The following is a 27,644-nucleotide window of genomic DNA, read 5'->3' as shown; positions in this document are numbered from 1 at the left end:
CTTGGTATGTTCTTTCTGTTCCAAGAAAAAGCTGCTAATGAGATCCAGGAACTAGGATGTTCTAAGTTTCAAGGTATCACTACATCTGAATAAGTCATCATCTTATCTACTCTTCAGATCCTTACTACCTTTTCAAATTGCATTATGTCATCAAAGATTTCCTTAACAGTCACTGTGCCATCACAACATTCAGCTTGATCTTGATAGGTGGTTAGTGCAGTATACTGGTTATCAATGCACAGCGTGCAGCTACGTGCAACTGGGCCACCAATTCATTCACAGGAGAGAAGGAGCTCACTGAGAAATTCACAAATTCATGATAGTGACCAAAGGTTGTGTGTTGCTCCAATTTATGGTTTAGACAAGACTGTATCTTGGCAAGGCCAATGGATACCATAAATGCCAAGGATCTCTTCCCAAATTTGGTCTATTGTCCAGGAATTCTGGCTGAAGATCCAACCACAGCTTCATGAAATATATCAAAAGCTGTTCTGCAAACAGAGACTTCTTCAGCTGCACTTAAGTCCAAGTTTGGCAATTTTTTTCCCAGTAGTGTTGATGCTGAGGCATGCATACCTTGGTAAATAAAGTCACTGTGAAGAGATACACCAACACTTCCAGGGCTTCACGAAGGCCATTAATAACATAGATTAGAAGACTAATCCTGGGTAGCTGGGTGGACTGTCTCCTTCATTTGCTAAGGCAAATATGCTCAGACAGACTTCTTGACTGCACCGCTCCATCCAATATCAGGGACTCACATGGCTCCTTCTTTGCTTGTGATCGGTAGGATCTCGCCAGTAATAGCACTCATGCTGTGTCTTGGTTGGTGGGTTCCCCCTATTATCTAATTTCACAGATAAAAAAAATAGGCTCAGACAGGTTAAGCAACTTGCCAACTTCTCATAGCAAGTAAGTGGTAGAGCCAGATTTTGAACCAAGGTGTATCTGACTCTAAAACCTATGCCCTCACTGACTCTTGCTCTCCTTGCAGGAAGGACCACTGGAGAAATGATGAGTTCTAATAATATGCTATTTAAAAGTCATGAAGAAAACTACAAAATACTCCAGGAAAAAGTAAAAATTAGAAGTTAAGAAAAGGAGATCCATCAAAATTAGAAATAGAGATAAGGGAATTATTAATTATTGGATGTCTCCAAAATGTAACGCCATACAATGCAAAATGCTACACAGGAAGTGAAAAAAGATGTATTTATTGAAACTGTATCCCACCTGTAAAAGGATCTGCTGCAGGCAGCGTGTTAGCGGATCCTGATGAAGACCCTGGAACGTATCGCCCACCACCTGTGCATGCACACAAAGGAAAAGCTGAAGTATGCCAGAATTTTGAGTCTCATAAACGGCACAGTGCTTACATTACAGGACCCTAAGCTTGGAGAAAAAACAAAAGCGCAAAGCTGTTACAAGACAGAATAATAGAAATTAGTCAGACGTCTTACGGTAGGAAAAGACTACTAGGAAATTAAAATTTCAGTGATTCTCCAAGTTTTGTCTTTATTACTGTATTATGTCTTAGCCTCTGCACTTAAATATTAAAATCACTAAAAATTCAAACATACAAGGAGAAATTACACGTGGTCTCCAACCTAAATAATATACACATATAATCAGTTCCTGTTCCTGTACAAATTCACTAGATAGAATTCCCGCTGCTCCTGTTGCTATCAGAACCACAGGCATCAAACGGGAATCTTTTAGAGAACCCCTGAGTTCATTAACTCCTGTGTCAAACAGTGCACTCAGTTCTGGGGATCCAGCAGGGAACAAGAAGCTTACAAACCTCCTGGAGAAGAGAATTACAAAGGTGAAGAATGAGACAAAGGAAAGAGATTTCCACTTACACTTTTACAAATGTGGGGTGTGTGTGTGTGTGTGTGTGTGTGTGTGTGTGTGTGTGTGTGTATGTTTTGTTAGGATCTCTAGGGAACTAATCAGAGGCATCTACAAAAAGATACATGTAATATATATAAAAAGATGCTTATAAAGTTAGTTTCAGAAGAGCGAAAAGAGCCAGAGCTGTTAACATTTCCAAATGGAGCCAGCTGCTATAATTCCTGCCTTCTGCTCCAAAAAGTAGCTTACACAGCACTATAATTATGTGTTTACTCTTTCGTACTCCAGTCTGAAATCCCACCAACAGAATACCCAGATAATAAACACAGTATTTTTTTCCTGTCAAGTGCAACTACTGGGAGGGGTTACATCATTTAGATTCAGTAGCAAATCAGTCTGATAATTCTGTTTAAGTCAATATGCAGGTGATATTAGCTTTATTATGTGAATGGGCAAAAGAACAAGAGGGAGAGGAGACAGTTTAGGAGCATGAAGTATGTGAAAGAAGAAGAAAAAAAAGATCTACGTAAGATCTTAGGGCAGGAAGCGACATGGAATCCTTGTAAAACAAGTAGGAGCACTAGCACTTGAAAAATGACAAGACAAAAACATTAGCAATAACGTGATAATTTCAAAATTTTATTTAGAGCTTGCCCTTGTTCCTAAGAAAAAAGGAAGCATTTTATTGCCTCCTATACCATGGCCTCAGTTCCCAGGACCCAAAACTAAGGTGAATACAATTAGTATTATGATCCATTTCCTATGAATCAGGACTCAGACTAATACTACTAGGATATAATTTACAGACTGGTCTGAGAACCTCATACCATTTATAACATTTTAGGTACTGCATACTATGTTATAAACAACCGACTTAAAATCAACACATGGAATACAAATCACATGTAAACTAAATCTACCTACAGTTCAGCGGTGCCTGGGTGGCTCAGTCAGTTAAGTGACTGACTTTGATTTCAGCTCAGGTCAAGTTCTCATGGCTTGTGAGTTCGAGCCCCATGTCAGGCTCTGAGCTGACAGCATGGAGCCTGCTTGGGATTCTCTGTCTCTCTCTCCCTCTGTCTGTTCCTACCCCACTTACTCTATCTTTCAAAAATAAATAAATAAATAAATAGGGGTGCCTGGTTGGCTCAGTTGGTTAAGCGTCCAACCACAGCTCAGGTCATGATCTTACAGTTCATGGGTTAAAGCCCCACGTTCGGCTGTGCTGATGGCTCAGAGCCTGGAGCCTGCTTCAGATTCTGTGTCTCCCTCTCTCTCTGCCCCTCTGCTGATCATGCTCTATCTCTCCCTCTCAAAAATAAATAAACAATAATAAATAAACATTTAAAAAAACCCGCAAAACAAAAAACTACCCATAGTTCAGTCCTAGATTTAATGCCCAACTAACCAATTTAGCATTGTGTGAAAAAAAAATTTCTATTTACTAAGGTTCACCAAAAACATATATTTTTTTTAATGTTTTTATTTATTTCTAGGAGAGAGAGAGAGAGAGAGACAGCGTAAGCAGGGGAGGGTCAGAGAGAGAGGGAGTCACAGACTCTGAAACAGGCTCCAGGCTCTGAGCTGGCAGCCAGCACAGAGCCCGACGCAGGGCTCGAACCCACGAACCGCGAGATCATGACCTAAGCGAAAGTCGGATGCTTAACCAACTAAGCCACCCAGGCGCCCCACCAAAAATGTATTTTTAAAAAGAGTCACTATATAAGGGAACTTCTAGGTTTATTTTCATTTCAAATGACTGAAGTTTCATAATTTTACTTAGTTACATACACTGTGGCTGTATTCTTCAAAGTGAGCAATATACAACTGTTTCTATAAACACAGAATTACTGTATAATTTGAGATTTAAAATATGATTTAAAGTAAAAACCTGCTATAGATCTTACATCTTTGTTTTTATTTAAAAAGCTTATAACAGATGTTTAAATACATTTAAAAAATCAACCAATGAATTAAATATAGAAGACTTAATATAAACTGTAAACTTACCTGTAAAAGGATCTGAAAAACTGGTGTTCCCAAGTCCTAATGTTTGACCTTTCGTGTTATCAATAATAAATTTAGCCACCTGATCCAAAAACATGGGATTCAAATCATTCTTCTGTAAGAAGTTGTAGGCAGTTAACCAAGGATCATCACTGACGTTATATGGCAATTTATATGATGGTCCACCTTCATTGACATCAATTGAGAAAACATAATCAAATTCCTTCAATAGGAACACAAAAAGGAGATAAGTGATTACTAACTTATCTGTTCAGATTAATGGCATATATATCACAGATGTTATGTGTCCTTTATTTTATAATAAATATTATATTTATTTATAACAAGTATATTTATATAAGCATTTCATAACAAAATTATAATCCTTAAACTGTCTCCAAAGTGTGATGTTAAAATCTGCCACTTGGTATGTAATGATTGATAACAACCATCTGCGTGTGCTGCAGTATTTCACTGGGAATGAGGCTGGGAATGTATTACAACTGCACATAAATTCTAAGGCCAAAGGAGGGTTTACAATTGGTTGATCTTAAGGCCAGAAGTATTAGCTGTTATCATGCCTCACTCAGCAAAACATGCTGGCATTATAAGCACTGCCACACAGGGGCCCTCATGTCTGCCAAGTTAAATATAGCGAGGCAGAAAGCATTGACTGGAAGGTGGTACAGAAGCTCCTAATCCAAGAGTTGGGAACAGTTTACACATAGTAAGTACCAAAATAGTGTCTAATCTATCAAATATGGTAAAAGACATGTTACAAGTCAATTTCAAAGCAGGGAAAAGAGAGAATGCTTCCCAAGAAATGTATTTTTAAATGTCAAAACACCAAAGAAAATTCTATGAGTGGGGGGAAAAGGGAAAAGAAAACCTTTGTCTAATGCTTTAAGATAATGGTAATTTGTAAGTAGAAACTGACATACTTTTCCTTCATATAAAACTTTTCCAGATGTTTGCTGATTAGCACCAGATGAGCCAACAACATCACCAATTTTTATCCACCTCCTTTCACTAACACTCCACTGATAGGCTTCAACTTTCTCCCCATCTTTGATTAGACGAGTCTGTCCTTCTCTTGTACCTTAGAATCAAAAGTAGAAAAGCATAGTAAAAATGAAAGACATAGATTAAAAATTCTTAACTTTAAAATTTATACGTAAAAGAGAATATGTATTTTGTTTAATAGGAAATTTTATTAAAAAGCTCCATTGGTTAAGCATCTGAGACTCGGTTTTGCTCCTTAGGTCAAGATCTCATGGTTCGTTTTTGAGCTCCACATCCAGCTCTGCACTGAGAGCACAGAGCCTGCTTGGGACTCTCTCTTCCTTTCTCTCTGCCCCTCCCCCACTTGTGCGCACACTCTCGAATATAAAATAAACATAAAAAAATGTTTACTCTGCTGGAAAGTGGCCCAAAAGACAATAATGGTTAAAAGGAACCTTTGTTAAATAGAAGAAAGAAAAAAAGGTATATTTCTACTAGAAAGTAGCTGGCCCACTAAAAGGCCCACTAAAAATAAAACAAGTTTTATTACTATCTTCTAACAACACTTTCATTTTAATCTACGACTCTCTATTTTACCAGGTGCTCAGGACAAAAAGTATAGAAGAGTCTGATTCCTTTCTCTGAATCCCATGGGCAAACCTTTAGCAAATTCTATCAGTTCCATCTTTAAACAAGGTCTAAAAAATTATCTCTTCATACCATCTCCATTGCTACCCAATGCTACAAGCCACCTTTGTTTCTCAGTTGGACTGATTCGATGGCCTCCTACTCCTGCCCTGGAACTCCGTACAGTCTATATTCATTGCAGCAACCTTAAAAATTCTCTCAAAGGTTAAAGTGTTCCTGACACTCCTCTGTTGGAGACCCTCCCATGACCTCCCATCTCTCTTGGTCAATGCCTAAGTCCTTGGAGTAGTGTACAAGGCCAAATATATCATCCCTTCTGTCTTCACTTTGCGCTTCTCCCCTCAATCCATCTCCAGACTTTAGCCATGGAGTCTTTACGTTGGCTGTTAATTGTGCCAATGGCACTCTTTGCACAGATGTTGGCAAGATTTACTCCCTTGCCTCCTAAAAGACTTTATTTGAACATCACAGTCTCAGCAAAGCCTACAGTGACAGAAATAGGCAGGTGTCCTCCGGAGATTCACAATTTTGCTCCATAGGGCAAAGCTATAGCTGTGGCCTTAGCAAGGTGCAATCTCTAGATGCGACTTACTGAGAAAAGATCTGTGGAATCTGAATGGGTGTGATATGTGCCAGTTCTAGGCCTAGTCAATCTTCCTCTAACCTTCTCTTTTATCTTGTCTGATGGTTGAATATCTCTACCCAAGAGGACCTTGTAAGCTACAAGTTGAAGATGGTGGTTTCTATCAGCCTGGGTTCCTAAATGACCACAAAGAGCAAAACTGCTCTACAAACAAGCTCAACATGGGGTGCGTGGGTGGCTTTGTTGGCTGAGTAACCAATTCTTGATTTCAGCTCAGATCATGATCCCAGGTTTGGGATAGAATCCTGCGTCAGATTTCACACTGAGTGTAGAAGCTGCTTAAGATTCTTTCTCTCCCTCTGCTCCTCTCTTCTGCTCGTGTGCACACTCCTCTAATATTAAAAAAAAAACCCCAAAACAAACAAAAAAACCCACCAAACATGTTCAATATACCCTGTCATCAAAGGAACTTTGCGCAACAAAAAAAGTCTTGTATTAAGTCACTGAGGTTTTAGTTTACCTGTAATAGCAACTAATGCTGTCCCAAGTATTATATATTTTCCAACCATTATATTTAAAATTACAAAACACCTCAACTCCTGAGTTATGTTTCCCATAGTACTTATCACTGACATACTTATATATTAATTACTTTTTAACTATCTGTCTCCTATAGAATATAAATTTGTAAGAACAGAAATATTCGTACCTTTTGTATTTGCTATATTCCCCAAAGCTTATAACAATGCCTGGCACACACTAGGCACTCAGGAAATATTTACTGAATGTTTGTGTGTAGAGTGACAAAAAGACTAATTTTTTGCAAAGAAATGTAAGAGTATTAAAAACATGACAATATAATGCATTAGTTCTCAAACTTTTGATTTCTTTTGACATTTATTTATTTTTTGAGAGACAGGGTGAGGGCAGGGGAGGGGCAGAGAGAGAGAGAGAGAGGCACAGAATCTGAAGCAGGCTCCAGGCTCTGAGCTGTCAGCACAGAGCCCAACGTGGGGCTCGAACTCATGAACTGCAAGATCATGACCTGAGCTTAAGTCAGATGCTTAACCGACTGAGCCACCCAGGTGCCCCTCAAACTTTTGATTTTAAGATCTCTTTATAACAGTCATAAAAGTCACTCTGAAGCCCAAGGAACTTTTTTAAATGTGGGTTTTATCAATTGATTTATTGGGTTTGAAATTGAAAATAGAGTAAAAAATACATTCACTTAAAGGAAAACAATAATAGATCTATTACATATTGAATAAATAATATGAAAATTAAGAATAGCTTTAGAAACTTACTGAGAAGATTGATATTGTTTTGTATTTATAAATCTCTTTTATTGTCTCTCTTAATAGAAGACAGCTGGATTATCACACCTGCATCTGCATTCAATCTGTTATAATCTGTTGTTCTGTTTGAAGTATATAAAGAAAATCTAGCCTCACACAGATAACATAGTTGAAAAAGACTAGTTGAACAGCTTTTTTAGAAAAATGTGAATATTCTACAAATATTCTTTTAGAATAGGTCTTTTAAGGTTACAATTTAGAATCTGCAACCATCAATGCATTTTTCACGCTCTGTTAAACACTAAAATGCACTGGTCTATCTCACAAGCTCCTGGGAGTAAATACAAATTTTCCACAATTTAAATATTCATTTGAGTTTTGAATTTCATCTTTGGCAATAAATCCTGTCAGTTGCTTTTCAATCTTTTTTTTTTTAATGTTTCATTTATTTCTGAGAGAGAGAGACAGACAGCGTGAGCACAGGAGGGTCAGAGAGAGAGGGAGACTCAGAATCGGAAGCAGGCTCCAGGCTCTGAGCTGTCAGCACAGAACCCAACATGGGGCTCGAACCCACGAACTGTGAGATCATGACCTGAGTCAAAGTCAGATGCTTAACTGACTGAACCACCCAGGTGCCCCTCAGCTGTTTTTCTAAATGTGACATGGTCATTTTGCTAATTTTCAAAAAAATATCTTCCCCAAATCCAAGCTTGAATAACTATAGTTAGTTGTTCTATGAATAAATATGGCACTCCATGAAAAGTTCAGCCCCCAACACAAAAGAATATTTGTATTTATCCCTGAGACACAGAATCAGAGGAGTACTCATGAGTACTTTATGTGTACTTTACATTTTGTGAAGCAGAGTATTAAAACAGACGTACTAAGGCTCGAGATGTAGTAAATTAATTGTTAATGCTTCCTCAAGGGCATTTTTATGGGCAAATGGCTTTTCATTTTTTTCTTTTTACAACTGCATGCCAGTGAAGAGCATAGTAACTACCAGAACAGTCTGGTATCACTGCCTTGATTTGTGTACTAAGAAGCCTGTGTTGCTGTTTTTTTTACCCAGCAGTGCTTTTGGACCATAAGTTAACATAGACCATGTTAACATAGCGGAAAAGTCTAATAACAGCTTAATATTATTAAATTAGTTGGATCTTATGGACATGCTGAAGCAATCTCAGAATTCTCAGGGGTCCATGGACGAAGTTCTAAGAACCACTGTTATAATGGATCAGGGATATATCAAATACAAGATTCCATCTGGAATAACTACTGTCTTCTGACCCAACTCATTAAGGAGATATTGCTTTCTTTGAACCCATTTTCTTTTTTAAATTTTAAGTCTATACAACCTGTCTCAAGGAATCCAGTCAACCAAAAGGTATTAAATGAGTGACTTTTGTGTACCTATTATATTTGAGCTAAGTATTATGAGACATATTTAAAACAAAAACAAAGATTCTTGTTTACAGAGTTCAACTCAAAGTCTGTGAAACGAAAAGAAGCAAGAATATGGTTTCTCATAGTGGTTAAGTGTAATAGTAAAAGTTCTAAAAAATCCCTATCTAGCAATGAGAATAACACTTAATGACTAGCAAAACAAACATTTCTTTCTTATCATATAATCTCATCATTCTTATTATTCCCAAAGGTAAACATGGTAGCATTTTTTTTACTACTATATACACTGAAATATTTACCAGGTTCATTTAGATGTTCCCTCCCAGGAAGCTGCTCAGCATTAATGTCCCCTAAATCACCAGTTTTGGAATCAATGGTTGCCTGAGAGAGTTCTTTTTCAAAAGCCTTGATTTCCTCAGCACTTGCTGTCCGATCCTCTGATTCTGTAAACACTCTAATGATACCATCACTATAAAGAAAAACAAAGTGATTTAAAGTCACTGCCATAATGTATTAACATTATCACACCTAAATGATCCAGAGCAAAAACAATCTATTTGTGAATACGAGAAACATTACTATGTATTTATGGTTGAGTAGAGCACTCTGCTGACTTCACACACTATCCTATGCTGCTTTCTAAAGTCGTCTACAGAATAGAAAAGATTATTTAAGGAAAAAGTCACTGACAAAAGGCAGAGAAATATGTATCTAACACAATTGTGAATTCCAAGTCAAGTATTTGCCATCATAAAAATCTGGAGCTATAACATACAATTTAATATCAGTATTAAATTAAATAGGTACAAGAGTATTAAGAAGGGTAGTGGGTTGATTTGCTTTACAAAGGGCTCAAATATCCAACATAAAGCTTAGAAAATAGCAGATGCTCAATATCTGTTCATTTGGAAAGCAAAGAGTCTGTTTTTACTATGCCATTAACCAGCAATGTAATTCCACTCAAGAAGAAAATCACCTTGCCTCAGACAAGATGGCAATCCCAACCTCTCGTCTTGGCAAATGACTTCACTTCCATCACTTCTAAATTCTCAGGTAAGAGAGGCAAGTTAGCCACTTTCAAACGCACTAATCCTGCTCAATTCTACAGAGAACTTTCTTACATAACCTTCAATTGACAGAAACTTTATTTACCCTTTCAAACTGTTTATTTTTCTTCAACTTTATTTTTTTTTTTATTTTTTTTTTTTTCTTCAACTTTAAATATGCTTAGGAGGAAAATAATTTAACCAACAAATCAACCTTTGATGCAGCCAAAAAGTAAAGTACCTCCACTTTACTAGACCTGCCATCCCTTAGAGGTTTTGCTTTCTTTTTTTTTCTGCCTCCCATGCCAGATCCACTGGCTTGAGGGTGGTTCATCACTACTCGGACCTCAGAAGTCTAAAACTGAGGTCATCACCTTCTGCACCAAACCAATTCTCCCACTTCTCCAATTTAATCAATGCAATCAGCAAAAGCTTGAAGCTTTATGTTTTTCTTTCATCCTTCTTCTATCTTTCCTTTGCAGTATCTCATATTTTGGCCTCTTATCCATTAGCACTGTGGGGACAGTATTTCATAACATCACACCCTTACTACTGGAACTTTCTAATTTGCTTTACTGCCTAGTTTCACCACTAGTTAAATCCAACCTACAGAATTAATAATTCACAGGTTATGCTCTAATTATGTCACTTCAAGAGCTACAACTCTTTAAGCACAGAATCTAAAAACTGCCCGGCATTCAAGATGCTCCAGTAATACTCACTCCACTCTACTGCCTTTGCCACCTTACCAACATCCCCCACTATTCCCCAGCAGGAGTCTTCTGCCATGCTCCTTCATGTCACACACACATCACTTTCCTCGTCCTGCCACACCTTTACTTATACTGTTTTGTTCTTGAGAGAAATTCTCATTTCCTTTCTTACTCATTATTTTTCAACATTCAATTCAAATTTTGTCTTCTTCATAAAGTTTTCCCACATTAATCTCTACCTTCCCCAGCTCCTTCTGCATTCGATGTTTTGACCATACAACCAGAAGCACAATACTGTTGTAACTACATTCATGTACCATTAATGTGTAAAAGCTGTTATGCCTAATACTGTTTTTTCAGTACAGAAAGGTACTGAAATATCTCCCAATTCACCGTAAGTTCCTTTTGACTTATTTCAGTGCAGTCTTAACAACTACCAAAGGCCTAGACACATAATATTTATTGACTGACTAGAATATAAATACCTCGCACCAACCACAATGTCACCATTGTCTAGAACACAGCAGCACCATATAGACTGAGCTGGAAGTCGGATTGTCTGGGCACATTCCCCGCGTTTCCAGATTCTGAGAGATCTGTCTTCTGCTGTTGTCACAAAATCTAAAATTAATGAATATAGGAAAAACTAGTTTGAACAAATAAAATTAAGTCCATTTATATATTATCACCTTTCTAGGGAGGCATAATGACTTTTATTAAACCCAAAATACTTTAAAATTATAGTTTTACATTTTATGTATGTTACTTATACCAAAACAAGTTCAAAAATCTATTTTCTATATTTCACACTTACATATTATATACTTTGCACTAATATATTATACAAAGTCTTTCCTCAAACACCCAAAACTATTTGAATAACCATCAAGGGTGAATTGATACAAAGATGATCACACACTTTCTCCTTTACAAGAAGATCCTTATGAAACAAAGCCACTAAATTATTCAAGTCACAGTTAGTAAACTGACTTAAGTAATGACCCCTCCTACTCCCACCTCAAGAATGGAATGGAACAAGGCTCAATACAGAATTTTAAATACATGATATATGCTAGTCTTACCTTTACAATTTGGAAAGACAGATATGCTATAAATATAGTTGGTATGTCCATAATATACTTCAAGACATTCGCCAGTGATTTGCCACTTTCTAATACTAGCATCATTTGCACAGGAAAGAAATTCTGTTTCACTCAAAATTGCTAAACCTCGTACACAGTCTTCATGCCCTATATGAAGAGAAGAATAATATAAACGATTAAGATGGATGATTTGACTGATGGATATATGTAGTTAACTGTTAGTTAAAACTTGTAAAAACATAAAAAACTTATAAAACTTGTCAAGATGCCTGGGTGGCTCAGTTGTTAAGCATTTGACTTTGGCTCAGGTCACGATCTCACAGTTCATGAGTTTGAATCCCACATCAGGTGAGCTCAAGCCCCACTTTGGATGAGCTCAAGCCCCACTTCAGGTGAGCTCAAGCCCTGCTTCAGGTAAAACAAGGGCCCCACTTCCCTCTTTCTCTCTCTCTGCCCCTTGTGGGATTCTCTCTCTCTCTCTGCCCCGGCTCACTAGTGCCCTCCATAAATAAATAAACAAACAAATAAATAAAACATATCAGTGAATAGTAATAACTGATTTTCATTATTTTTCTGTGGAAAAGACTGGTAACCAAAATTTGTATTTTAGGTTTGGCAACATTTTTTATTTCCAGTCTTTGGAAGTTATTTCACATTTATCTTCACCAAATTATTTGTTTCCTACAACTCTCCAGAAATAAGATTCTAATCCCAACAATTGTCCATTTTTTAAAATGTTTTATTTATTTCTGAGAGACAGAGTGTGTGAGCAAGAGAGGGTCAGAGAGAGAGGGAGATACAGAATCTGAAACAGGCTCCAGGCTCTGTGCTGGCTATCAGCACAGAGGCCGATGCGGGGCTTGAACCCTTGAACCATGAGATCATGCTCTGAGCCGAAGTCAGACGCTTAACTGACTGAGCCACCCAGGGGGCCCCCCAACAATTCTCCATTTTTACCTGCAATTCATTTTCAACCCCAATAACAATAGTTGGGAAGCATCATAGCATATAAAATATTCAAATATGACAAAGAGTAATAGCCTCTAAATTTTTTACCACATAAAACTGAGATTAATATTTATAAAGTACTAACAAAAATTAAGAAAAGTTAAATTATAAAAAATTTCAGTTATTTAGGAATTTGAAATAAAAACCATCATAAAAAGTAAACTTTGGAATAGGTTGAGAAAGATTAATTTATCTGAAACCACACAACTAATGGGAAACTACAATAATTCATGTTTCCTTCCTCATAATCCTATTTCTTTTGATTCAACAAATCATAACTTCTCCCCTCTGGTTCAACCAAAACACAAATATAAAACCAAACATCCCTGCTTTATCAACAGAAACAGTTCATAATATATACAAATGCAGGCACTGAAATTATACAATAAAAATTAACAACTGATTCTTCATTTTTATTCATTTTAATGTTTATTTCTTTTGAGAGAAAGTGAGAGAAAGCAAGCAGGGCAGGAGCAGAGAGAGAAGGAGAGAGAATCCCAAGCAGACTCTGCACTGTCAACACAGAGCCCAATGCAGGACTGGATCCCACGATGAGATCATGACCTGAGCCAAAATCAAGGAGTTGGAATCATGACTGAGCCACACAGGCGCCTCAATGATTTTTTTTTTAAAGGCAAGATTTTTATAGAATAAACTTCCTGTATTATATTTTTAATTATGTAACTCAAAAAATACATATATTCCATTAAACAAAGGATTTAAAATGTTTTTTTAAAGCTTCATAAAATTCAATTTCTCTCAATGTTAATTGAGGCAGTACAGAAGATACTGCATTTTTTTTTTTAGGGGCAGAATATTTTCTATAAAGGAGATCAGGAATCAAACAATTTCCTATGCTTGGGGTACCTGAGTGGCTCAGTAACTTAAGCAACTTACTCTTGATTTTGACTCAGGTCTTGATCTATGGTTCGTGGGATTGAGCCCTGCACTGGGCTCTGAGCTGACAGCATGGAGCCTGCTTGGGATTCTCTCTCTCTCTCCCTCTCCCTCTCTCTCTCTCTAGCCCTCCCTCAAGTGCAGGTATACCTGCTCTCTCTCAAATAAATAAAAACTTAAAAAATTTACCATGCTCTGTATTTGGTGATTTAGATTAGCTATCAAAGATTAATAACAACTTGAAAACATATATTGTACATAACATAGGGATGCTTAGTTATAACTTGTCCATCTATAAATAGTTTTATCTTCACAAAGAGACTTCTTGCAGTATTATCCAGAGTAGTGATCAACTTTAAAAGAGAAAATAAAAGAAAGGAAAATCAATGAAAAGATTCACACCAAAGTGGTACCTGGCTGGCTCAGTCAGAAAGCATGTGACTCTGGATGGTGGGGTAATGAGTTCAAGTGCCACGCTAGATATAGATATTATTTAAATAAACACAACTTAAAAAAAATTTTAGTGCTGCACAAACAAATCAGCAATACTAGTATTAGTCAGCACATGCCTTAGCATAGGAGTTATTTAATAGGTAAGATTCAAAAAGACTACCCATCTAAAACCACAACATAAGCTTGAAATTTGTTATTATTAAATAATGTACTTCAGTATTCATACAATACTCATGAAGTTTTCCTCCCTATATAAAATTAACAGTACTGAGCCACTATCAAGCCACCAGGTTTATGGTTTGACGTTTCAGGCTGAACTTGTTAAAATGACAGCCAAAAAACCCTTCAAACCATGTTATAAGCTCATCAAGTAGCCATGTGTTAGTCTGCATCTGGTCATTTTATGAGGTTTCATTATACCTTTTAAAAAGATTTTAAATGTAAACTGTGAGAAAACATTTACTCAAATGTTTTATACACTGATGGTTTCTGAATACCATTTTCAAGCTTCTAAACTTTTGAGAAAACCCCATCTGCCTGAATACGAAATGATGAGTTTATAAAAGTTGTCTACACTCTGACCTTACCTGAAAAAGTCCTCTCGCATCTTCCAGCTTTCCACAGCTTAATAGTCTTGTCTGCTGATCCAGTTAACATTAAGCCCTGTTCGGGTAAGATCTTTACTGCCCATACTGCAGCTGTATGACCCTGTGAGTGAAATGGGAATGAAATTAAGTTGCCACAGAATGAGCATATTTAATTATTATCTAGAACATTCACAAAGAACTACTACTCTACCTGTAAGGTCATCATGCACTTGTCATTCAGCCACACTTTAGCAGTGGTATCCCATGAGCCACTAAGTAATGTCCCAAATTTTCCAGACGAAAGACTACAAACTGAAGGAGAAAAAGGCATTAGGCATTAATACATTGTTGCATAGAAAAATGTTCCACCTTGCTAGTTATTAAAGCATTGCAATTTTAAAAACACATGAACTAACAGTAACTTGGCCAGTTAAGGTTTAACTCCATGGAGATGCAGAGTGCAATGGTCAAGGGCACAGACTCTAAGCCAGAATGCCTGGGTGCAAGTCATAGCTCTGCCACTTAGGAAGTGTCTGACCATGGGATAACTCAGATTCCTCATCTGTAAAGTGAGGCATCTGTAAAGTGAGGGAACATGATCAAATGGGCTGCACAATGCCTTCTGGTCATAAAAAACTACACAGAAAGATAATGCGAATGATTTTGAAATGCTCTTTTTTAAAAAAATTTTTAAATGTTTTATTTATTTCTGAGAGACAGCATGAGCAGCGGAGGGTCAGAGAGAGAGGGAGGCAAAGAATCTGAAACAGGCTCCAGGTTCTGAGCTGTCAGCACACAGCATGATGCGGGGCTTGAACCCACAAACCATGAGATCATGACCTGAGCCAAAGTCAGACGCTTAACTGACAGAGCCACCCAGGTGCCCCTTGCAATGCTCTTTATATAGATATTTTGTTAAAATGACCAAAAAAACCCCCCAAAAACAAAAACCCCACTAGAGGCCAGCTAAATGTTCAACAGTAACAGAATAGGTAATTAAATGTCTTATTATCTTAATGTAAAATTATACAAGCTAAAAATTAAATGTGTGAAAAATTATTTAAAAACACAGAAACAAAAAAGACAGAGTTCTGTTTTTTTAAGTTTATTTATTTTGAGAGAGAGAGAGAGCGAGAGAGCGAGAGAGCGCATGTACACACACAAGCAAGGGAGGGGCAGAGAGGAGAGACAGAATGTCAAGCAGGCTCTGCACCACCAGCCCAGAGCCTGATGTGGGGCTAGAACTCTTAAACCATGAGATGAAGGCCTGAGCTAATACCAAGAGTCAACTGCTTAACGGACTGAGCTAGCCAGGCACCCCCAAAAATGGCAGATTGTTCACAGTAAAGCTATGATGGTATTAATCTACAAGGACAGAGAACACTGTAACTGATTTAGCAAAACAAAGAACGTTATAATTTAAACACCAGAGAGAGATTAGAATCCAGTGATTCCCCCCAGGGAACTCTTATGAGACTCAATGTCCAGCCACTAGGTTTGTGGAGAATGGGGCTAGGCAGAGGATGTGAAATGCTAGATTTCTCCTAGCAGCCTCCAGTGTCAGCAAGTACATCCTCACCAGCTGCAGGCAATGGGAGGTTTATTCTCTGGAGGAACTGAAGCAGTTTGCAGACTCAGGCAGTCTGGCAAAATAAAGGTCTGGAATAAGAAGCCCCGTGAAACACAGGGAAATAAATGGAAAATCTACATCCTGAAATGAGATACCTATGTGGTTCCTTTCTCCGACAATACCATCAGACAGGCATATATTCCCCACTGTCCAGGCAAGAGGGAGGAGAAATCTGCTCTAGAAGACTAAATAATGCTAAAGAACTTCAGATAAGGACATGTGAGAGGGTTTCCTACCTAAAAGGTCGGACTACCAGCAGAGCACCTTCTAATGAAGCCCACCAATCACCCAGCTTCATCTACATTAACTAAAAAATTTTCAACATCTTTATACTTTATTTTTAAATATGAGCTGCCAATTTAATGTCAACATTTTATAGAAGTCTCCAACATGAAAAGAGAAAAATCAAAACAAAGCAACACAAAAATAAAGGGCAAAGGTTAGGCAATCCAGAAGAAACAAACCCAATTTCAAGAAGTAAAAAACCTCCATAGAACTTTAATACTATAATATTTGCAAATAGGTAAGATATATACAAAGACATATTGAGAGGACAAGAAAAATAAAAACTAAAAGTAGAAAATCAAATCAAAACTAAATAGCACTACGGAAAAAAAAAAAAGTCTCTCCCGAGAATTAGATCAAAGAGACAGACTACAAAATAAAAAAGTTTAAAAAGGAAATAATTTTACAATGTTCAATATCCAACAAATAAAGATTCCAAAAAGAGAAAATAGGGGGCAGGGCAGATATCACAAAAAATAGTACAAGAAAGATTCCCAAAAGTGAAGGACATAAATGTTTGGATTGAATGAACCCACTAAAGTGTCAAATGAAAGACACTCTCAGAAACAGACACAGAAATGCATTGTGAAATATTTTCTAACATCAGAAATAGAGAAGAGCCTAAAAGCTTATAAGAGGATCAGGCACGTGACCCATAGAGAAGATGGGAAATCAGAACAACATCAAAGTTTTCAATTAACACAATACACTAAAAGCCAAGAGAGCAATGCCTTCAAAATTCTGAGATTAAATGGTTTTAGTACAGGATTTTATATCTAGCCAAATTAACCATCAAATGTAAGGATAGAATAAAGCCACTTTTTAATATATTAATATAAAATACATTCCTGTCACAGCTTTCTTAAGCTGTAATACACTAAAATGAAAAAGTAAGTTAACAATGACAAAAATATGGGAATTTTTTTGAGGAAATATATTGGCAAAGGGGAATCCAGAGTGACATCAACCCAGAGCATCAATCCAACAGTAGGCCTGATGAGGAAAATGTTTCCAAGAAAAACATGGAACAGATCAATATTGTGGTGTGTGTGGTAGCCATTAATGATATTCATAAAATATTTTCTGCTCTTAATCTTCTAAACAAATGGTAATATTGAACTTCCCCAGTTCTTCTGGCTTTAGGCAAGACACAAGACCTGTTCTGGCTTTGAAAACTGAGTGAAATGTTACTTGCCGGGAGAAGCTTTAAGGACAGGTGCACAGTTAAGCCGTGTTCCCTCCCCACTGCTTCACGGTCTGTGAAAGCACATGTTGAAATGAAGCCTCTGTCATCCCAGATTCCTGAATGATTATAAGGAGCAGAGGCCCCGCTGCACTGCACTACATCTCTAAGAAGCAAAGCAAATTTATTGTGTTAAGCTCCTGAAATTCTGGAGTCGTCTGTTACCACAATGTAATGTAGCCTGATTCAGAAACCAGTAGCGCAAATGAGACACCGCTAAAACAAAAATTTTTAAATGGCAGCTGGTGGGGAGGACACTGTAACAGAAAATGGAAGTTTGGTAATCCTTAGGCAGTGAGAGCAATTTGTAAAACTGCTGCTGGCAAAAACTGAAGACATAATAAACTTGTAGCTCTGAAGAAAGAGGTTGGAAAATGGTACTTCAATGATAAGCTGTCAGTCACTATCAGCTACATGTAACTAAGTACTAAACTAATGGAATGAGGGGCACCTGGGTGGCTCAGTCAGTTAAGCATCCAACTTTTGATCTTGGCTCAGATCATGATCTCCTAGTTTGTGGGATTTAGCTCCATGTCGGGTTTTGTGCTGACAGCGTGGAGCCTGCTTGGGATCCTCTTTCTCCCTCTCTCTCAAAATAAATAAGTATATAAAAACATTAAAAAATAAATAAAAGAATGGAATGAGATGAAGAAGTGGCTGGTTCTCAAGAAGGAATGGAGTTCAGAAACTTAGGGATTAAGAGCCAATTGCTTCTGAACTCCAAATGATAAAATGTGAACCTAAGAAGGTCTTTGAGCAGCAAAGGACAACTGAAACTCAGTCATGCAACAGGGACAAATAAAACACATGGCTAGCATGCACTGTTGGTGTGCATTTATTTTTTTAATGACTTATTTTATTTTTGAGAGACAAAGAAAGACAGAGCACGAGCAGGGGAGGGGCAGAGAGAGAGGGAGACACAGAATCAGAAGCAGGCTCCAGGCTCTGAGCTGTCATCACAGGGCCCGACATGGGGCTGAAACCCACAAATTCAAGATCATAACCTGAGCCGAAGTCGGACACTCAACCAAGTGAGCCACCCAGATGCCTCGTCTTAATGGATTCTAAGTATATTCAAAGCAAAGAAAATTAGGTTTTCACCATGCAAATAAATGCCCTAAGCTGGGCAAAGAATTTGACTGTGCAGCTTTACTACTGAGGTCTGATAGGCTTAAGACTTCAGTAGTAAAATCTAGAAACGGAGGTAGGAAAAGAGGAAAGGAGGGGGGGAAATGCAGCAAATCCAGTCTACAGTTGAGGGTGTGGCTACTGACACAGAGGTCTGACTGGAATCAAATAGGCAAGAAGCCTAACAAGAGAGTTGCATTGCCAAGAACTAAAAAAAAAAAAAGAAGTCTGGGACTGTTCAAGACTTAAAATGAACCCTGTGGGGCGCCTGGGTGGTTCAGTTGGTTAAGCGTCCGACTTTGGCACAGGTCATGATCTTGCATTTTGTGAGTTCGAGCCCCACGTTGGGCTCTGTGCTGACAGCTCAGGGCCTGGAGCCTCCTTCAGATTCTGTGTCTCTCCCTCTCTCTGCCCCGCCCATGCTCATATTGTTCTTTCTCTGTCTCTCAATAATAAATAAAAATGTTAAAATTAAAAAAAAAATTAAACCCAACTCCCATAGGCAGGAGAGCTGAGAATGCTGCTTAGTCTCCAAGGAGGGTATACATCAAGGTGTCCAAGGAGAGTAACAGAATGGAAAGAATACTCCAGAGGGCCAAAGTGGAGCTATGAAGAACAATGGACTGGGGAACCCCTTTTAGAGACCAAAGGGAACAGAGCACAAAAATCTCTCCACTCTCCCGAGTAGGCAGGTCCTTGAAACAGCCACCTGTCTAGATGTCAGAATGAGTACATATTAGGAACCGCTGTCTTGCACTGTTCCTTCTCCTGAATGGCAGTATTTGCTCTGATTACCCTACAGCTCCACAACTGTATACTGGCTGAATGGATGACAGAGAATGTGCATTTTTAGCCCACAGACCTCTGACATTAAGAACTGTATCTGGACTTGATGTCGGAACACCTGAATATCACCTCCCTGATTTAAAATACTGTCACCCAGAGGTTCTTAACTTTGGGATGTGGCTGCAAGTGCCTGGGAATTTTGGCTTGTCTGGCATTGAAGAAGTGGGTATGTTCCACCTGCACAAGGGAGGGCAAGCTGAGTAACTCATAACCAGACGCAGACTGTAGTTGGTAGCTCGCCCTTAGAGTGCATGACATTAGGCACAGCAAACAATTCATGCATTAATCAACAGTCTGAACAGTGGCTGACACTTTCAGGCATATGCTTTTTTTTTTTTTATGTTTGTTTATTTTTGAGACAGAGACAGAGCGTGAGCAGGGGAGGGGCAGAGAGAGAGACACACACAGAATCTGAAGCAGGCTCCAGGCTCTGAGCTGTCAGTACAGAGCGCGATGTGGGGCTCGAACCCACAAACTATGAGATCATGACCTGAGCTGAAGTCGGACACTTGACTGAGTCACTCAGGCACCCAGGCACATGCTTTAAGAGTTAGTGTATTATCAATCACATTGCCTTTTTACTGCTGCAACCAATCACTACACCGCAGGTAGAGAGAAAGTCCCCATCAGCCTGGGTCCCTGCGAGACTGATGAGCAGACTCCCCTCACTAATCCATGGTGAATATATACGGTGAGTGAGAAATACTTTTGTGGGATGCCACTGAGATCAGGGAAGTATTTGTTACTATACCATAACCTATTCTGACTCATTATATGTTAGAATATTTAAAAAATGTAATAGGCATTTAGGAGACTTCCTGCAACACTTGTAAAATATCAGCTACAGTTACTCAGAAAATTCTGGAAACAGAAAAAAGGGGTCATTAACTTTAGGAAAAATTTTTTTCCTGCATAAGAATAGAATTTAAAAACTATATATGCATTGATTATATTTAAATAAACATTCCCCAAATTTTGTTACCTACTTTGTTCCAAAAAAATTTTAAGTGACTTTTATAAACATATACATTATAATAAGATAAAAATTAAAAATAAGTAGAAAAGAAAGTAGGGCAAAAAGAGAAAATTAGTATGTAAAATATAAAGCTGTGAACAGGTGCTGGTGTTGGGCTTCTGCAAAGAAGCAGAAACCTTTATTTGGTAATAGCACCTAGGAGATATAGAGTCCTTACCATGTGCCAGACACTGTAAAAAAAAAAGTACATTATATTCCACAAGAACCTCAGGAACTAAATGCTATTGTTACTCTCATTTAACAGATGTAGAAACTAAAGTTCAGAGAAATGAAATTATTTTAATCTTTAAAATAAAAAAAAAATAGATAGTCAGGAAATAGTTTTGGCAATTAGAATAGGAAATATCTTCTGTGGACATATTACCCATTCTTAGTCATAGGGACAGATATTTAAAGAGATTACTATACAAATAAAAATACGATTATTGTATTTGAATATAGAAATCAAAGGGAATTTTTCCATTCATATGAAAAGTTGCTTTTCAAACTATTATAAATTTTTAAAAATCAACTTAAAGCTTATGTATCATGAGGTGCCTGGGTGGCTCAGCTGGTTAAGCGTCTGATTTCAGCTCAGGTCATGATTGCATGGTTGGTGAGTTTAAGTCCCGCTTCAGGCTCTATGCTGACAGCTCAGAGCCTGGAGCCTGCTTTGGATTCTGTGTTTCCTTCTCTCTCTGCCCCTCCTCTGCTTGTACTGGCTCCCTCCCTCTCAAAAATAAATAAACATTAAAAAAAAATTTTTTTTAAATGCTTATTGTATCATCAGTTGTCCTTTAAACTCAAATGCTCAGAAGGGCAGTAAATTCAACTTTTGATCCTTATATTATTCACATACAAATCTAAAAACAGAAAACCGTAAGTTCTCAGGATCTGGCTGATTTTTAAAAACTTTCTTCTTTCAGATAATCTGATTTTCAGATAATAATAACTTACCTCCAAAAACGTATACCACATTTCCTAATGGATAATAGTGAATCAAGCTGAATTTACAATATAAGTCGCAGTTTTTAAATCTTTGGGAACAGGAGGCTCTCTCATAAGAAGATTTAGCTACCAATTCCAATTTTCTTTTCTAAATGTTTCATTTTGATAGCTCTAATTGGGAAAGCTCTTTATATTCTCTCAGAGATCAGTGTAACATATAATTCAAGAGAAACGTTTTAGAAAGCACAGAAAATGTCTTTCTTAAAATTTCTTTCAAGATCAGCAGAAATAATGAAATAAAAAATAAATCTCTTTCAATAAGCATAAGGAAGCACTTAGCTTTGAATAGGTAGGGGTAAAAAAACCTTAAAATATCAAATAATGCAACATAAAATTACTTAGAATTGCAATTTATAGTGTAACTGGGAAGTGTTATACATATAATATCAACTAAAGAACAGTACTACTCTATTTAAAGAATAAAACTTGGTCTAGAAAGCTGCCAAAAAATGACATAAGAATGTCAATCATTAATTTTTTCAACTCTACTCACTAACATGGTATGTACGGTATGTCAAAAAAAAAAAAAAAGAGAAAAGAAAGCACATGACATTTGGCCTCTAAACCATCAAGCAAACTAACAAAGTTAACAAAAGATTGCCTTGTGGTAAAATAGAAATGAATCAGGCAAAAAAAATGCCCTCCAAAATTGAAGCAGTATTTTTACAGAGATTTCTATGAGATCATATGACACTTAAAAGATCAAGACAAATATGATTACATAAAAATTGACTTTTCAAATGTGCAAAGTAAAAAAGATAACAAAATGGGAAAAATTTGTAATTTATATGAAAGGGTTAATAATTCTAATTAAGAGCTTCAAAACTGGCCAGTAACCCAATATTAAATTGGGCAATTTTTAATATAGTTCATAGGAAAAAAAGGGTAAAAATTCCTTCCATATATGAAGATGTCATCCTCCATAATAACAGAAATGCAAATTTCCCCCATACTAAAACATCACTTTTCTTTATTATTTTGGCAACAATCTAAAAATCTGACAACATACTCCATCGGTAAGGGAAATAGGGACTCTTATTTGGTGCTTGAAATGCAAAAAAAAAAGTTACAATAGCTAATGAAGGGATTCAGAAATACCTACCAAAATTACACATGCATTTACCTTTTGATCCAGAAATGAATACTATGCCTAAGTGACACTTCCAAACTAACAAAATGACAGATGCACAGAACCATTTATTATGGCACTATCTGTAGTAGAAAAGATTGAAAACTCAGATGTCCATCAAGAGGGGACTGGTTGAATAAGCTAGAATTGCCATAGTACAGCTAGCTAAATATTGAATTATAATGCCACTGTAAAAATGAATGGAGAAGGTTTCTATATAGTGTAATAAAGAGATCCCCAAAAGTGGTAATATTATCAAGCAAAAACAGGAAGGGCGGAAAACTGCACAGAGAATGTTACCTTTTATCTAAGAAAGGAGCAATATAAATCTATATACATATCTGCTTTTATTTTTAAAAAGAACAAAGTTAATAAATATGAGGAAAGGGACGGTACAAGAAGGCAATACAAACTAAATCTAGACTTCTTTGAATATACCTTGTTGAGTTGTTTTTCCTTTGAAACTATGTAAGCTTTATAGAATTACAAAATAAGATTAAGTTTAAAAATCCTGTTGAGGGGCGCCTGGGTGGCTTAGTCGGTTAAGCGTCCGACTTTCGCTTAGGTCATGATCTCGCGGTTCGTGAGTCCGAGCCCCGCGTCAGGCTCTGAGCTGTCAGCACAGACCCTGGAGCTTGCTTCAGATTCTGTGTCTCCCTCTCTTCTCTGTTCCTCCCCTGCTCATACTCTGTCGTTCCCTCAAAAATAAAGAATAAAAAATAAAATAAAAATAAAAATCCTGTTGAGCACCATTACAACCAAAACTGAGGTTTCCAGTTATCATTTTCCACTAAAAAAAAAAAGCAAAAAACATGCGGCTTCTTGGAGAAATAGATTCCAAGGTATGCATAAAGTGAACCTGGAACATTCTGTAGTACCAAAAACAAAGAAGACTGCTAAAGGTCTTATCAACAGGCCACAGGGGCCAATGTTAAGAGGTTTCCAATATGGCCAAATATGGGACAATCTGAGAATACAAAAGAAACACGAAGCCAACTCATTCTGAAAATCAGTAAAAGAGGTAGAAGAGGGGGCATGGCAAGCATTTAAACTATCTTCCGTGTACAAAAGTCTCACATGTAACCAACAAATTGATAGGGGAAAAAAAAAGTGATGTCAGAAAATTATAGTTAAAAAAATGGTAGCTATTAAATGCAAAAAAAAAAGGCAGAGTTAGAGTATAATAATTTTTCAAATCTTAATGAAATACTGGATCTGTGTGTGCTCATCAATACATGCTAAAAACCATGACATAAAAGATTAGTGGGAACTTTTATAATGAATAAATGATACAACACTTGAACCCACTAGTTTATCTTAACACCACAAAGAGTTATTAAGTGCCTTTTAATGTGCTACAACAGAAAATACACAATACTACTTATAACGGGTACTTGCTAAGAACTTGATTCTGAATCTGATTAAGCTTCTAGATCTGATTAATATCTTCTAAGACATTAGAATCCATAATTCTCTCCAAAGGGAGAGAATCCACAGATTGAAAGCTGGGTCACAGTTCAAACAAATTGTAAAAAAAATTTATGAGACAACTGGGTATAATTTGAAACTTCATTGGATATTTGATAATAAACAATTAGGTTGTGGTTTTTATTAGGTATAGTAATTAAAAATAATAATAATCCCTATTTTTTAGAAGGATCAGCAAACTATGGCCTATGGGCCTCCTGTTTTTGTATACTGCACAAACTAAGAATTGTTTTTACATTTTTAAGTAATTGAGAGAAAAAAATTAAAAGATATTTCTTGATATGTGAAAATTATGACATTAAAATTTCAGTGTCCATAAATAGCTGTTTAGTGAAATACAGATATGCTCATTCATTTTTTTTCATTGTTCATGGCTACTTTTGTACACAACGACTGAGACGAATAGTTGTAAAAGTGACCATATGGGCTGCAAAGCCTAAAATATTCACTATCTGGCCCTTTACAGGGAAATTTTGCCAAACCCTGTTTTAGAGTTACATATTAAAGTATTTACAAATGAAACAGTATATTGGAAATTTATTTTAAAATAATATTGTAGAAGATGGGGGAGATGAAATAAGATAGGCCATGTGTTGATAATCCATGAAACTATATAAATACATGGGTGGAAAAGATGGTCATTCCTTTATGTATATTTATATTTAACTCATAAAATATTTTGTCTCTACTGTTGTATACATTTCAAGACTTCCTTAATACAGTTAAAAAAGTCTGTATCACTCAGTATTAAAGATTTCACATACATACACACAATACATCTTACAAAATTTTTTAAAGTTATTAAGTTTCAAGTATTTATAGGCTATACTATTTGCTTATAGATCCATATACATAAAAAAATTAAGTATACATGCTGCACTGATTAAGCATATTTTAAGCATATTTTATAAGAAAGAGCTGTTAAGCCACATACAAATTCAGGTATATCAGACAATCAGAAATATACATAAACCATAGAAAATAATATTCATAAGTATTAAAAACTCTTTGGTTATGATACCAAGATCCTAAACACATTTGTTCTGGGTCTTCAATGTACTGCATGAATACAGATAAAACAACCATAAGATGAAGAAATACTCTTAGTCTTTCTGAGTAAATGAATTCCTTGCACAAAAAAGTTGAAAACCAAAGCCACAAGGTATATTAAAATTATACAGCTTCTTCCTTTTATAACTGAACACTGTATCATTTACATACATAAACATGTCAACCTTTACTGATGACAACACTAAATTTGTGATACAATTTACAGAACAATGATGATCCAAAAAGGTTTTCACCACCAAGCCATAGCTATAGGTAAAACAAACATAGAAATAGTATGGAATACAGATACGTGAATTTTATTTTCAAAAGGATGAAACTTCTTCAAATAGAAAAAAAATCGAGGCATTATACTCACCAGTATTTTTGTGACCTTTTAGTGTATAAAGTGGTGCTGGACTTTCCAGTGAGAAAATACAAATATTGTGGTCATTTCCTCCAGTGGCAATTAATCCATGAGGGTACATATCACTTGAAGGTATGATGCATACACAAGATACAAAATTGGAGTGGCCACTCATACAGTGCATTTCTGTAAAGCCCCTGTTAGGACTGGAAAGACATGGTAATGAATAAGATACACATTTGTCCCCTGATTTAGCATAGGACTTGAGTTGTCAAAGTACTCATTTGATTTTAGTGTATAGGTTTTACTTTAGGGACCTACTACTTTAAGAATCTATTTGTTTTGTTTTGTTTTTAAAGTAATTTCTACACCCTACGTGGGGCTCAAACTCACGACCCTAAGATCAAGAGTAGCATGCTCTCCTGATTGACCCAGCCAGGTGCTCCAAGAATCTACTATTTTATTTATTTATTTTTTTAATGTTTCATTTTTATTTCTAGGAGAGAGACAGAGAGACAGCGTGAGCAGGGGAAGGTCAGAGAGAGAGGGAGTCACAGACTCTGAAACAGGCTCCAGGCTCTGAGCTGGCAGTCAGCACAGAGCCCTACACAGGGCTCGAACCCACAAACCACGAGATCATGACCTAAGCGAAAGTCAGACGCTTCACCGCCTAAGCCACCCAGGTGCCCCAAGAATATATTATTTTAAGTTAAATATTAAACATCTAATTTTAGGGGCTCCTGGGTGGCTCAGTTGGTTAAGTGTCCAACTTCAGCTCAGGTCATGATCTCACGGTTCATGGGTTTAAGCCCCGCGTTGGGCTCTGTGCTGACAGCTCAGAGCCTGGAGCCTGCTTCGGATTCTGTGTCTTCCTCTCTCTCTGCTCCTCCCCCCATTCATGCTGTCTCTCAAAAATAAATAAAAGTTAAATTTTTTTTTAAATATCTAATTTTATTAGCTACTATTGAGATTTACATCAGTTTAGAAAAAGTTTAACTAGCATTTCATTCATAGGCATATGTTAATTAACAGACAGGATTGGGAAGGAAAGAAGTATTGTAAGTGGCTTTTTCTCACACTCTGTCTTCATTTCTATTCATCTGTGACTGTTACCCTCAGAAATCCCTGGTAAAGTGAAACATTCATACAATTAGGATAACGAAGTACATTATCAATAAGCCTCAAACACAGTGAGGATATTTTCACACTATGAAACACCCATTAGTATAGTATATGCGTCTAAATCACTAGACTATCAATCATTCTCAATATGCAAGCTAAAGGACAGGAAAGAATATCCAATGGAAAAAAGACAGCCTCTTTAACAGATGGTGTTGGGAGAACTGGACAGCAACATGCAGAAGAATGAAACTAGATCATTTTCTCACACCATGCACAAAAATAAACTCAAAATGGATCAAGGACCTGAACGTGAGACAGGAAACTATCAACACCCTAGAGGAGAAAGAAGGAAACAACCTCCTTGACCTCCACCGCAGCAAATGCTTACTTGACACATCCCCAAAAGCAAGGGAATCAAGAGCAAAAATAAATGATTGGGACCTCATCAAGACTAAAAGCTTCTGCACAGCAAAGGAAACAACCCACAAAACTAACAGGCAACCGACGGAATGGGAAAATGACATACTGCATAGTTGCAAATGACATTATCAGATAAAGGGTTAATATCCAGAATCTATAAGGAACTCACCAAAGTCCACACCTGAAAAACAAACAACCCAGTGAAGAAATGGGCAGAAGATATGAACAGACACTTCTCCAAAGAGGACAGCCAGATGGCCAACAGACACATGAAACGATGCTCAGCATCCCTCCTCATCAGGGAAATACAAAT

General features: G+C 36.9%; 1 protein-coding gene across 2 annotated transcripts in view; it reads right to left on the bottom strand.

The window, feature by feature from the left end:
- Window positions 1-27,644, bottom strand: part of PLAA (phospholipase A2 activating protein) — a 44,800-nt gene that overhangs the window by 10,712 nt on the left and 6,444 nt on the right. The window contains exons 2-10 of one of the 2 annotated variants that reach the window (XM_039221805.1): window positions 25,802-25,995; window positions 14,815-14,915; window positions 14,604-14,724; window positions 11,638-11,805; window positions 11,041-11,176; window positions 9,096-9,265; window positions 4,803-4,960; window positions 3,865-4,084; window positions 1,234-1,305 (exon numbers count right to left, since the gene is read on the bottom strand). In XM_039221805.1, the coding sequence (XP_039077736.1) occupies window positions 1,234-1,305; window positions 3,865-4,084; window positions 4,803-4,960; window positions 9,096-9,265; window positions 11,041-11,176; window positions 11,638-11,805; window positions 14,604-14,724; window positions 14,815-14,915; window positions 25,802-25,995 (1,340 nt within the window). The remainder of the gene's footprint in view (window positions 1-1,233; window positions 1,306-3,864; window positions 4,085-4,802; window positions 4,961-9,095; window positions 9,266-11,040; window positions 11,177-11,637; window positions 11,806-14,603; window positions 14,725-14,814; window positions 14,916-25,801; window positions 25,996-27,644) is intronic. The other variant, XM_039221806.1, reaches the window with a different exon arrangement.

The sequence above is a fragment of the Hyaena hyaena genome, unplaced genomic scaffold, assembly GCF_003009895.1.
Source record: "Hyaena hyaena isolate Hyena2069 unplaced genomic scaffold, ASM300989v1 scaffold_1015, whole genome shotgun sequence".
NCBI lineage: Eukaryota > Metazoa > Chordata > Mammalia > Carnivora > Hyaenidae > Hyaena > Hyaena hyaena.
This window is presented reverse-complemented; position numbering and strand designations above follow the sequence as displayed.